Source organism: Ornithorhynchus anatinus (genome assembly GCF_004115215.2).
Source record: "Ornithorhynchus anatinus isolate Pmale09 chromosome Y5 unlocalized genomic scaffold, mOrnAna1.pri.v4 Super_Scaffold_Y5, whole genome shotgun sequence".
Taxonomy (NCBI): domain Eukaryota; kingdom Metazoa; phylum Chordata; class Mammalia; order Monotremata; family Ornithorhynchidae; genus Ornithorhynchus; species Ornithorhynchus anatinus.
Window position 1 is genome coordinate 444558 of NW_024396670.1, and position 14495 is coordinate 459052.

General features: G+C 45.8%; 1 protein-coding gene across 2 annotated transcripts in view; it reads right to left on the reverse strand.

Moving 5' to 3' along the window:
• The window catches only part of LOC114808720 (mediator of RNA polymerase II transcription subunit 26), a 24533-nt gene extending 10555 nt beyond the window's left edge, over window positions 1-13978 (reverse strand). For both annotated transcript variants that reach the window (XM_039910993.1, XM_029056532.1), the window contains exon 1: window positions 13161-13978. In XM_039910993.1, the coding sequence (XP_039766927.1) occupies window positions 13161-13232 (72 nt within the window). In that variant the 5' untranslated portion in view covers window positions 13233-13978. The remainder of the gene's footprint in view (window positions 1-13160) is intronic.
• Between the last annotated feature and the right edge of the window lie 517 nt (window positions 13979-14495).

Here is a 14495-nt window from a genome sequence, read left to right on the forward strand (position 1 = left end):
GATTCGCATATTTATTGAGCGCTTACTATGTGCAGAGCACTGTACTATGCACTTGGAATGTACAGTTCGGCAACAGATAGAGACAATCCCTGCCCACTGACTGGCTTACAATCTAATCGGGGGAGACAGATAGACAAAAACAATAGCAATAAATAGAATCAAGGGGATGTACACCTCATCAACAAAATGAATAGGGTAATAAAAATATATACAAATGAGCGGACGAGCCCACTGCTGAGGGGAGGGGAAGGGAGAGGGGGAGGAGCAGAGGAAAGGGGAGGGGAAGGAGGTTTAGCTGAGGGGAGGTGAAGTAGGGGGTAGAGAGGCGGCAGAGGGGGCAGAGAGAGCGAAGGGGAAGCTTGGAGGAGGTGAGCTCTCAGTAGGGCTTTGAAGAGGGGAAGAGAGTTAGTTTGGGGGAGGTGAGGAGGGAGGGCATTCCAGGACAGCGGGAAGAGGTGGGGCAGGGGTTGATGGTGGGATAGGTGAGAACGGTGGGGCGGTGAGGAGGTGGGCGGCAGAGGGACCAGAGCCTACGGGGGTGGGCAGTAGAAAGAGGAAGGGAGGAGAGGTAGAAGAGGGCAAGGTGATGGAGAGCCTTGAAGCCTAGACTGAGAAGTTTTTGTTTCTTAAAAACCACTGGAGGTTTTTAAGAAGGGGAGTGACATGCCCAGAACGTTTCTGCAGAAAGATGAGCCGGGCCACGGAATGAAAAATAGACTGGAGTGGAGTAATCCAGCCGGGATATTATGACAGCCTGTACCAGTAAAATAGCCGTTTGGGTGGAGATGAAAGGGCGGATCTTGGTGATATTATAAAGGTGAGACTGGCAGGTCTTGGTGACGGACTGGATGTGTGGGGTGAATGAGGGACCTGAGTCAAGGATGACACCAAGGTTGCGGGCTTGAGAGACGGGAAGGGTGGTCATACTATCCACAGTAATAGGGAAGTCAGCAAGAGGACAGGGTTTGGGAGGGAAGATAAGGAGCTCAGTTTTGGACATGCTGAGTTTTAGGTGGCGGGCAGACATCCAGGTAGAGATGTCCTGGAGGCAGGAGGAGCTACAAGCCTGAAGGGACAGGGAGAGGACAGGGGCAGGGATGGAGATTTGTGAGTCATCTGCAGAGAGTTGATAGTTGAAGCCGTGGGAGTGAATGAGTTCACCAAGGGAGTAAGTGTAGATGGAGAACAGAAGAGGGCCAAGTACTGACCCTTAAGGAACTCCTACAGTTAGAGGATGGGAGAGGGTGAAAGGCCTGCGAAGGAGATCAAGAATAAGTGGCCAGAAAGATGAGAGGAGAACCAGGAGAGGACGGAGTCCCAGGAGAGGACGGAGTCCATGAAGCTAACGTGAGATAAGGTGTGGAGGAGAAGGGGATGGTCTACAGTGTCAAAGGCAGCTGAGAGGATTAGGATAGAGAAGGAGCCACTAGATTTGGCAAGAAGGAGGTCATGAGTGACCTTTGAGAGAGCAGTCTCGGTAGGGTGGAGGGGACAGAAGCCAGATTAAAGGGGGTCCAGGAGAGAATTGGAGTGAAGAAATTCTAGGCAGCGAGTGTAGACGACTCATCCTAGGAGCTTGGAAAGGAAGGGTAGTAGGTAGATAGGCCAATAACTGGAAGGGGAAATGGAGTCGAGAGAGGGGTTTTTTTAGGATGGGGGAGACATGGGCATGTCTGAAGGCAGAGGGGAAAAAGCCATTGGAGAGTGAGCGGTTAAAGAGAAGCAGTGTGGCTCAGTGGAAAGAGCACGGGCTTTGGAGTCAGAGGTCATGAGGTCAAATCTCAGCTCAGCCACTTGTCAGCTGTGTGACTGTGGGCAAGTCACTTAACTTCTCTGTGCCTCAGTTACCTCATCTGTAAAATGGGGATGAAAACTGTGAGCCCCACGTGGGACAAACTGATTCCCCGTGTCTACCCCAGTGCTTAGAACAGTGCTCTGCACATAGTAAGCGCTTAACAAATACCAACATTATTATTATTATTATTATTATTAATGACGGAAGTTAAGGAGGGGAGGGGGGAAAGGGAGATGGTTTTTATAAGGTGAGCGGGAATGGGGTCCGAAGCACAGGAGGAGGGGATGGCACTTGAGAGGAGGGAGGAGATCTCCTCTGAGGATATTGCAGGGAAAGATGGGAAAGAGGGGTGGGGGGTGAGGCAGAAGGGGGAGGGGTGACTTTGGGGAGCTCAGACCTGATTGTGTTAATTTTCGTAATGTAGTAGGTCTTGCTCCCTTTGTTCTCCCCTGCATGTATAACTGCATTTTTTTTTCATTGATGAGTGTCTCCTACCGCCCCCCACCGCCCCCCAGACTGTGAGCTCACTGTGGGCAAGGGATTGTCACTGTTCACTGCCGTATTGTATTGAAGAAGCAGCATGACTGAATGGAAAGAGGCTGAGCTATGGAGTCAGATTTCATGGGTTCTAATGGGTTTGAGAAGCAGCGTGGCTCAGTGGAAAGAGCCCGGGCTTTGGAGTCCGGGGTCATGAGTTCATAACCCAGCTCTTCCACTTGTCAGCTGTGTGACTGTGGGCAAGTCACTTAACTTCTCTGTGCCTCAGTTACCTCATCTGTAAAATGGGGATTAACTGAGAGCCTCACGTGGGAGACCCTGATGATCTTGTATCTACCCCAGCGCTTAGAACAGTGCTCTGCACATAGTAAGCGCTTAACAAATACCAACATTATTATTATCCTATCTCTACCACTTGTCAGCCATGTGACTTTTGCCAAGTCACTTCACTTCTCTGTGTTTCAGTTACTTCATCTGTAAAATGGGGATTAAGACGGTGAACCTGATGACCTTGTATCTACTCCAGTGCTAAGAACAGTGCCTGTCACAAAGTGAGTCCTTAACAAAACCACCATCATTTTTTTTATTGTACTTTCTGAAGCGCTCTGCACACAGTAAGTGATTAAGAAAAGCAAGTGAATGAATGAATGAACTTAATCACTCTGCCCACGCCCACCTCAACTCATTATTCTCCTACTGCAACTCAGCCCGCACATTTCGTTCTTCTTATGCTAACCTTCTCACTGTACCTCGATCTTCTCTATGTCGCCGTTGACCTCTCGCCCACATCCTCCCTCTAGTCTGGAACACTCTCCCTCCTTATAGCAAACAGATAACTGGTCTCCCCCATTTCAAAGCCTTAATGAGGACACATCTCCTTCAAGAAACCTTCTCTGACTAAGCCCTCTTCTGCTCTTGCCCCACTATCTTCTGTGGCGCTCTTACTTGCTCCTTCATCCTTCCTCCCATCCCCGCAACACATATGTGTATATCTGTAATTTATTTATCCATCCACCAATCTATTTTTTATGTATTAATGTCTCTCTCTCCCTCTAGACTGTGAGCTCGTTGAGGGCAGAAATGTGTCTGTTTGTTGTTATACTGTACAGCAAGTACAGTATAACACCACCAAGTGTTTAGTGGAGTGTTTTGCGCACAGTAAACGCTCAATAAACACAACAGAATAACTGCCGTTATGAATAACTTCTTTCACAGAGCATCTGACGATGGCAGTTTGTACCAAAGAAAACAATTTCAAGTTCTTTTTACTCAGTAGGCACAGGAGGCATCGTGTGATGTAGATGAAAGGGAACTGGAATTGAAAGCACTCTGTAAGTAAGGAGTCCTAGATTCTAATTCCAGCTTCCCCACTTGTCTGCTTTGTGCCTTTGGGAAGTCCAGTTAACTTCACTATGCCTCAGTTTTTTCACCTGTTAAATGGGGATTAAATGCCTTTAAATAGTATGTCACCATTTTACATTTTGACATGATCATGATAGATAAGGGACTGTGTAAATTAATATCTTTCTAATCTAAAGCTTTATGTGAGGGAAGTTATTAGATGATACAAAAATAACATGACATAAATAACAAAAAATAAAATAACACCAATAACATTACAGGATATTTTATTTGAATTGGCAGATGAGAGGTTCAACCTGCTTGAAAATATACCTGACCACTGTCCATGTCTTTGCATATAGTACAAAGTTAATGGACAAATAAATATTATGAGTTAAAATATGGCCACTGTTCATTATGCTTTTGAAAATATGCTAAATAAATCATTTGAATAAAAACACCTGGCTTTTTCTGTTCTTTCGTTCATTACCGATCTGAGAAGGGGAGGAAATTAGAAGACTTACAGGTATCGGACACGGGGTGAGACAATTCTAAGTAAAGCGAAAGGCAGACCAAGTAACCACTTAACATGGGTCTGCTATGCCTGGTAGGTAAAAACACTTCTAAAATTGTAGGGGCGAAGGGGTTATGACCCAGGAAAGAATCAATCAATCCATGGTATTTATTGAATGCTTACTCTGTACAGAGCACAGGCTGCTTAGTAGGTAATTTAATCTTACGCAGCACGACATAGTGGATAGACCATTGGGCTGGGACTCAGAAGGTCATGATCTAATTCCAGCCACCTGTCTGCCGTGTGATCTTGGGCAAGTCATATACCATATATCAACCTTCACATGAAACAAAAACTCCTTACTCTTGGCTTCAGCTCTCCATCACCTTGCCCCCTCCTACCTCATCTCCACCAAGCACTCAGTCCAGTGCTCTGCATATAGGAAGCACTCAATAAATATGATGGAAGGAAGGAAGGAAGGAAGGAAGGAAGGAAGGAAGGAAGGAAGGAAGGAAGGAAGGAAGGAAGGAAGGAAGGAAGGAAGGAAGGAAGGAAGGAAGGAAGGAAGGAAGGAAGGAAGGAAGGAAGGAAGGAAGGAAGGAAGGAAGGAAGGAAGGAACTGATGAGGGGGTAGTGAGTGAAGTAAAGAGGGTGGTGTTGAGAGGTCATCGTGGGATGCCGCAGAGTCTAGTGGAAATCTAGATATTTCTACTATCTAGTGGAATCTAGGCATCCCTCAGGACTCCTCACTCTCATTCAACCCACATATTCAATCCATTGCTAAATCCCGTGGGTTCCACTTTTATAACATCGCTAAAAACAGCCCTTTCCTCCCCATCCAAACCGCTACTATGTTAATCCAACCCCAATCCTTTCCCACCCTGATTACTGTATCAGCTGCCTCACTGACCTCCCAGCCTCCTGTCTCTTCCCACACCAGTCCATACTTTATTCTACTGCCCTGATCATCTTTCTACAAAAACATTCTGAACATCTAACTCCCACCCTCAAGAACCTCCAGTGATTTTCCATCCACCTCCACAAAAAACAGTAACTCCTCGCCATTGGCTTTAAGGCACTCAATCCTCCTACCTCACCTCGCTATTCCCTTTCTACAACCCAACCTGCACACTTTGCTCCTCTACTTTGCTCCTCTGTCTTTACACTGTGCCTCGATCTTGTCGATCTTGCTGCCAACCCCTAATCCACATCCCATCTCTGGCCTGGAATGTCCTCCCTCCTCAAACCTGACAATTAGTCTCTCCCCTTTCTGAAGTCTTATTGAAGACACATCTTCTCCTAGAGGTCTTTCCCAACTAAGCCCTCCTTTCCTCTTCTGCTACTGCCTTCTGGGTCAAACTGATTTGCTTCCTTCATTCATCTCCTCTCCCTGCTCCACAGCACTTACATGCATATCTGTAATTTACTGATTGATTGATTTATATTAATGTCTGTCTCCACCTACAGGCTATAAGGTCTCTGTGGGCAGGGAATGTGTCCGTTATACTGAATATTGTACTTTCCCAAGTGTTTAGTACAGGTGCTCTGAACACAGTAGGTGCTCAATAAATAGAACTCAGTGAAAGAATGAGTAATTTTTCCTAGAGCATGAGAAGGTACTCACTTTCAAAGACAGCAGAAAGATAAAACAGAAGAATTAGGATTGGTGGCTACTGGATTTGTAAAGAAAGTCACTAGTGCCATTTCCATGGTGTGAAAGGACCTGATTCTAGAGGGTCAAGATCCAAAACAGAATTCCTCAACTTCCCATCCAAACACTGTCCTTTCCATTCATTCATTCATTCATTCATTCATTCATTCAACTGTATTTCATTCAGTCATTCAACAGTATTTATTGAGCGCTTACCATGTGCAGAGCACTGTACTAGGCACTTGGAATGTACAATTCGGCAACAGATAGAGACAATCCATGCCCAATAACGGGCTCACAGTCTAAATGGGGGAGGGAGACAGACAGCGAAGCAAAACAGAACAGAACAAAACCAGGCAGCATCATCAAGATAAACAGAATCATGGAGATATACACCTCATTAACAAAATGAATAGGGTATTAAATAATATTTACAAATAACCACAGTGCTGAGGGGAGGGGAAGGGGGAAGAGCAGAAGGCGGGAGGGGAGGAGGAGCAGAGGGAAAGGGAGGCTCAGTGTGGGAAGGCCTCCTGGAGGAGGTGAGCTCTCAGTAGGGCTTTGAAGAGGGGAAGAGAGTTAGTTTGGTGGATGTGAAGAGGGAGGACATTCCAGGACAGTGGTAGGACGTGGTCCAGGGAGTCAACCGAGGGACAGCCATGAGTGGGAAGCAGCGTGGCTCACTGGAAAGAGCATGGGCTTTGGAGTCAGAGGTCATGGGTTCGAACCCCAGCTCTGCCACTTGCCAGCTGTGTGACTTTGGGCAAGTCACTTAACTTCTCGGTGCCTCAGTTCCCTCATCTGTAAAATGGGGATTAAGACTGTGAGCCCCACGTGGGACAACCTGATTCCCCTGTGTCTATCCCAGCGCTTAGAACAGTTCTTGGCACATAGTAAGCGCTTAACAAATACCTACATTATAAATGGGGAACCACGAGGAGGTGAGTGGCAGAGGAGCAGAGTGCACAGGGTGGACAGTGGAAAGAGAGAAGGGAGGTGAGGTAGGAGGGGGGCAAGATAATGGAGAGCTTAGAAGCCAAGAGTGGGGAGTTACTGTTTCGTGTGAAAGCTGATAGGCAACCACTGGAGACTTTTGAGGAAGGGAGTGACATGCCCGGAGCGTTTTGGTAGGAAGATGATCCAGGCAGCGGAATGAAGAACAGACTGGAGTGGGAAGAGACAAGAGGAAGAGAACTCAGAGAGGAGGCTAACACAGTAGTCTGGTCGGGATATTATGAGAGCTTGTACCAGCACGATAGCAGTTTGGATGGAGAGGGAAAGGGGGGATCTTGGCGATATTGTGAAGATGAGACTGGCAGGTGTTGGTGATGAATTGGATGTGTGGGTGAGCACTTATTGTAATAATAATAATAATGTTGGTATTTGTTAAGCGCTTACTATGTGCAGAGCACTGTTCTAAGCGCTGGGGTAAACACAGGGGAATCAGGTTGTCCCAAGTGGGGCTCACAGTCTTAATCCCCATTTTACAGATGAGAGAACTGAGGCACAGAGAAGTTAAGTGACTTGCCCACAGTCACACAGCTGACAAGTGGCAGAGCTGGGATTCGAACTCACGAGCCCTGACTCCAAAGCCCGTGCTCTTTCCACTGCGCCACGCTGCTATTGTGTGCAGAGCACTGTACTAAGCACTTGGGAAAGTACAATACACCAGTAAAGAGTGACAATCCCTGCCCACTACGAGCTCACAGTCAAGAATGGGGGAGACAGACATCAATACAAATAAACAGCCATTAATATATATTCGTAAAATTTTTACAGATATAAACGTTAAATTCTGTAGGGTAGGTAGAGAGGGGAAGTGAAAAGGGAATAAGCCAGGGAGATGCAGAAGGATGTGGAAGATGAGAAAAAGTGGTGTTTAGTCTGGGCAGACCTCTTGGAGGAGATGTGCCTTCAGTTAAGCTTTGAAGTGGGGGAGAGTAATTGTCTGGCAGATTTGAGGAAAGAGGGCATTGAGGGCATTCCAGGCCAGAGGCAGGATGTGGGCCAGGGATCAGCGGGGAGAAGGGTGGGATCTAGGCTAACACCAGAGGAGCGAAGTATCCGGGCTGGGTAGAGGGAGAGAAGTATCCCGGGTGGTAGAGGGAGAGAAGCGGGGTGAGATAGGAGTCGGCAAGGTGAGGGAGTACTTAAAGCCAATGGTTGAGGAGTTTTTGTTTGATATGGAGGCGGACAGGCAACCACTGGAGATTTTTGAGGAGTGGTGACAAGTCCTGAACATTTCGGTAGAAAGATGATCTGGGCAGTGGAGGCAAAGGAGGCAGCCTGTGCAGGAATTTGCTGAACTCTACTTTCCAACCACTTAGTAACGTGCTCTGCACATAGCAAGCGCTCAAATAAATACGAATGAATGAGTGAGTGAGTGAGTGAGTGAATGAGTGAGTGAGTGAATGAGTGAGTGAGTGAGTGAGTGAGTGAGTGAGTGAGTGAGTGAGTGCAGGTGATTCAGGGCTGCGAGTTAGTGGTACGAGAATGACGAAGGGATGGGGAGCTAGTGAGTTGAGTTCAGTAGAGAGGGTGAAGTTGAGAAAGACTATTGGATCGTCAAGAATGGGTAGGTTGGGTATGGAGATGAAATAGGATGTGAGGAGTTGAGAGAATCAGATCAGGTGGAGAGATCAGAGTTTGCTTTGGGGGAATAAGAGCACAGATTTTCTTGGAGAAGGTGTGAGGGAGAGGAGCAAGGTTGTAGGATTTCAGAGATCCCCATGACCTCCTTATTAGTAAAGAAAGCACTACCAATCTCCACATCTCACAAACACTTAACCTAAATCTCGACACATCCCTCATTCAACCCGCACATTCAAGCTATCATGAAAACCTACGAGGTCTCCCTCAGAAGAAATCTCTGGAATCCCCTTTTCTCTCCATCTAACCTGCTACCATACTGGTGCAAGCACTCATTTCCCACCTTGATCCCTACATCCCCCTAATTCACTGTCCTCTCTGAATCCACTCTCTCCTCTTTCCAGTCCACACTTCACTGTTTCCTATATTTTTTTTGATAAAACATTCTGCCCATATCTCCCCACTCCTCAATAACCTCCAATGGTTGCCCATCCACCTTCGAATCAAACAGAGGCTTTAAGGCACTCAGTCTGTTTTCTCCCTCCTACCGTACCTCGCTTATCTGCTACAAACCAACCCATATATTGTGCTCTACTACCAATACTACTATGACAACAACGACGACGACGACTACTACTACTACTCCATCCTGCTTCATAATCCTTCACAGACCTTCCCACACTAAGCTTCTAATTCCTCCTATCTGCCCTTCCTTTTGAGATGACTATGAACATAGCTGAGTACCCTTTAAGCACTGTAATACTCACCCTAGAACCACGACACTTCCATAAACATTCTTTCACTCTACTATTTCCCCTATTACTTATCTATTTTAATGTTTGTCTCCCCAAGTTGCTCTTTGTGGACAGGGACTGCAGTCTACCATCTCTCCTATATTGTACTTTCCCAAACACTTAGTAAATTGACCTGCACATAGAAGGTGGTCAATAAATACCTTTGTTGATTGTTAAGCACATGACATTGTTGGTTGTAAGCAACAGGAGGCCACTGCAGTTGAAACTGCAAATCCTAACTGGCCCAGTGACATTCTTCCTTGTTTGAGCATTACAAACAATTTCAATAATGATGGCTATTATGTTATTATGGTATTTGTTAAATGTTTACTAGGTATCAAGCGCTGTACGGTATGCTGGAGCATATACTACATGATTATATGAACTTCATAACCAGTGACCTTCTTCTCGCTAAATCTGATGGTCTCTACTCCATCCTAATCCTCCTAGACCTCTTTGCTGCTTTTGACACCGCTGACCACTGCTTCTCTTTGAAACATTTTCCAACCTCGGATTCACTGACACCATCGTCTCTTGGTTCTCCTCCTGTATCTCTGACCCCTCCTTTTCCGTCTCTTTTGCTGGAACCTCCTCTGCCACCTCTGCGATCCTCCTCTCAAAGCAAGGGTCCCTTAAGGCACCGTTATGGGTCCCTTCTATTCTCTCCCTGTTCACCCACTCTGTTGGGAACTCACTGGCTCCTATGGTTCTAATAATTACTATCTCTCTGCAGACAACTCCCAGATCATTTGTATATATTACTACCCTATTTATTTTGTTAATGAGGTACCCATCCCCTTGATTTTATTTACCTTGATGATGCTGTCTTGGTTTAGTTTTGTTCTGTTTTGCTTTGCTGTCTGTCCCCCCGATAGACTGTGAGCCCGTCACTGGGCAGGGACTGCCTCTATCTGCCGCCTTAACTGTACATTCCAGACACTCAGTACAGTGTTCTGCACATAGTTAGTGCTCAATGAATACAAATGAATGAATGAATGAATGAATGAATGAATGAATAAATAATTCCTAACTGGAAAAAATGCCCCACGGGAAATAATCCTTCACTCGCCAATAAAATTTACTTGAATTTTTTTGCTCTGTTTTGCCTTCTGCAGATTACAGACCATTTTATCAATGAGATTTCTTTCTGATTCCTCCAATATCACTCCTTAGCCTGCCAGAAACATTAGTGACCAGTGTTTAGAACCCTAATCCCAGTTGCTCAAGGACTCTTTCTGGAAATAACTCGCAATTCCATATCCTGAATTCAAGCAAATCCTTCTCCCAATCCCCAGAAAAAATATTTTGTTTGATGACTTATTTCACACATATGCGCAAACCCTTCAGCCCCACTGGTAAACAAATCCCCCTTTCGCACCACCCCCATATCCCTAAGGAGATAAATTGATGAACTGGGGAAGGAAACTTAATTTGGAAATGCACAGGTTGATGAGCTACCTGTCTCCCCTTCAGAAGAAGAACCTGGGATGTCGAACTTAAATAAAGCCCTACTGGGAGAGGGACAACATCTGCCAACTCTGTAGTACCGCATTCTCCCACCGCTCGGTACAGTGTTCTGCACACAGGAAAGACTGAACAGATACCGCCGACTGATGGACGGACTGGCTGACTGCAAAGTACGGAAGCAAATGAAGAAGTTATACTTTTCCCAACATCCCAGCTAACACATTGGGATTTAAACACCTTGCACTAATTTTCAAGAAAGAGATGAACGGAGAGGACCTCGAAGGAGCACACAGGTGCTCGAAAGTGAGTTATACTGTTTCGAGACACTTTAAGAAGAAAAGAAGGCCATTATCATGAACAAATTCTTCAATACAATTAAAAAAGAAATATCATACAAATAACCAATCACTTAAATTCAATACTGAAAAACTCTGCTTTCGACTGTGAGTCCTGAGGATCAAGGACCATGACTAAATCCCGCCTGCACAGTCTCTCCCAGGATTTAGTACAGTGCTCTGCACACAGTAGGTGTTGCCCAAATACTATGGCAAATACCCATTACTACTACTACTACTTCAATAAACATTGCAGGATAGAGATTTACCACTGCAATATAGAGCATGAAAGGGTTTGCTTTTCCCAGACTGTTAAAATCCTTGGGGGCGGGGACCGTGTCTACCAACTCTGTGGTACTACCCTCTTCCAAGAACTCCATGCAATATTCTGCCTGCGGTAAACGCGGTACCTACTACTGACTGGTTCTAGAATGGATCCTAATTTATAAGCAACTCCACGGGAACACACTGCCCCCATAACAAAACTACATTTTCAAGGAAAATTCACCTTTATTTTACATTTGTTAAGTGCTTACTATGTGTAAGGCACAGAGCAATACTCTGTACAAAGCGCTGGAGGAACAAGCTAATCCGTCCATCCAAGCTGACCTACTCTTTATGTAAATGTATATATTAATAATATATATCTTAATAAGATACCCATAAATTCTTTGGTTGGATTATGCCTTTTGAATTTTTAATTCAATTTAAAATTTGCATTTAAATGAAAACTCTGAATGAAAACTGTACTTTGGATTATTTACAGGTCTAAGTAAATAAGTAAATACAAGTCTAAGTAAACCTGGCTTTTAACATCAATCCAAAGCTTCCCAGTTTTGAAGTGCGGGCTTAGTACTGGGAAAGGAGGTGACGGGATGCCACTATCAAGAAAATCCATCCTGGGGAGTAGGAAAGGGACAATCCCTCTAAAAACAGATGATGATGCATCCAAAAATGTCCAGGCCTTCCAGATGTTGCACTCCAAAATACACTATTTGTTGACTGTGGTGATAAGAGCAGAGCGAGTGCAAATCTAATATACAGATGCACTTAATTTTGCATTTGGACTGGCAGATCCCTGATTAAATTTGTACATTACCTAATGCCCACTCAGTACTATTAATACAAATATAACAAGCTTTAAAAATTCAGATGTAACCTGGGCTTTAAAAACAAAGTTTGTAAATTGGGATACATCTTGACGATCACTTTTAGGGTTAGTAAGCGCTTCAAAATCCTAACTGGTTTATAGTCAAGACCTCCTGGTCAACAACAGCTCCCATGTTTCATTCTCTGTTGCTGGGAAACCCCTCCCACCGACAAAATAGCTAAAGAATGAGAGATTTCTGAAGCATGAGCCCTCTGCCGCAGAAATTCCAAATTCTCTGGCATGGACTTTGTGCTCTCAAAAGTAGCAGTGAAGCTTCTCACAGAGATTTGGGTAACCTGACAAGAGAACGCAAGTGCAAGGACTCGACTTGCTCGTCTGGCTTCTGTATGATTACCCACAGTTGGGTAAATTCTCGGGGATCTGAGAATCTACATGGGAGGAGGGTAAAGGAAAGAAGGAACCTTCCCCACCCGCAAATAATGGGATATTTTAGGGAGCCGCTTACGATGCTGAGTTCGGGCTTAAGCCATCCGTTCACTTGGGAGAAGTTTAGGTCGATTAGAAGAAGCTCACATGAGTTCAATGTGGGGCATCAGTTTAGTTGCTTCTCCCTTCCACCTCTTTGCAGGATAATTTCCCAGCTCACCTCAGATAAAGCCAAGTAGGCGCGGGGGGGGGGGGGGGGGGTATGTCAGAGGCCCATGAAAGCATTCATCCCCAAATCAAGAGCAAATCAAGAGCCGCCTTGCCTGGCTCTCACGTATACTCCGGCCCCTAGATTACCCAGCCTGCTTTATTAACGCAACTGTCCTAGGAAACCAGGCCGGTTCTAACCCCTGGATAGCAGTGGGTCACAAGGGATGGCCTACCAAAGAATAAGACGGTGGAAGCATCAAAATTTTTATAGCCCGAGTGAACCAAATGCCACTCCTGGCAAAGAGGCGTGCCTTCAGAAAACAGGTGCCTGGAATGGAGGTGGGGCAGTGGAAAGGAAAGGGGATAACGAATTTAGAGGCGAGCATCCCGTCCGTTAATGATCCCCAAGGAAACCACGGCGATACTCACGTTGCTCTCGGGGTCGATGGCCTGAAGCAGTCGGTCCCTTATCCGCAGCGGGGAGGCCGGATCCGCAGTCATTGCCCGAGCGGGGCGGGAACACAACGGTGGTCGAAGTGGCGGGTAGGCTGAGAGATCACTCACTTGCCAGGCACCAGCAGCGGAATCACATGTTTCCGCAAAGAGACCCGGGGGCTCAGTGCTACTGCGGCTACCAGTAACGGCGCCTCAGCTTCGGGCACCAAACGCCTCCAAATGAGCTGACTCGCCTCCAAGTACGCCAACTCGCTGGGTCGATGCCGACGGTTAAAGACGAGAAGAAAATGGAAGGAATGAACGCAGGAGGCGGGGCCGATTAGCAGCGTGCGCGCCACCGAGCCCTCGTGGAGGAAGAAGGGAACTCGGTCTTCCTTCACGCAAAGCTGCTCTTTCTAACGCCTGCTCGCGTCTCAGCTTTTCCTACTTGTGAGAAGGGGCTCACCTAAACGGTTTGTCCCTATTTGGCCAGTTAAAAAGTTCGCAGGTGGAGGAAGAAACATTTTAAAGTATAAATATTGTTGGTTAACCTAAAAACAGCTTACTTCCAAAAAATAGCAGTTTGACAACTTGTTACTCCACGAGTACAGAATAACTCATGCAGTAACAGTAAAAAGAACAGTAACCTCTATTTGGTAAGGGGGTTCTTTGCCCCAAGCCCTTTACTCAGCGTTGTGGCAAATACAAGTTAAGCCGGTCAGATGCAATCCATATCCTACATATTCAATATTCACAATCTAAGTAGGAGGAAGACTAAGTCCTGAAACCCTATTTTTCAGATGAGGAAAGTGAGGTACCGAGAAGTTAAATGACTTTTCTAATAATATTGATGGTATTTGTGAAGCACCTATCATGTGCCAAGCACTGTTCTAACCTGGTAATCAGGTTGTCCCACATGGGGTTCACAATCTTAATCCCCATTTTACAGATGAATGAGGTAACTGAGGCACAGAGAAGTTAAGTGGCTGAACCAAGGTCACACAGCAGACAAGTAGCAGCGAGGGGATTAAAGCCCCCATCCTCTGACTCCCAAGCCCGTGCTCTTTCAACTAAGCCACTCTGTTTCCCTGAAGCCAGTGAACAAGCAAATGGCAGACCACATAATAACTGTAGTTTTCGTAGCAATGGGATAGACACAGCGTAATCATAATTAACACAGTCCCTTTGCCATATGGGACAAGCTTGACGGCTCATCTTGTGCCTCATCTCAACTATCTCGACGCTGACATCTTACCAAACTTCCCCATCCATATATCCCACACCACCACTCTCTCCACCTTCAAAGCGTTATTAAGGTCATGTCTTCTC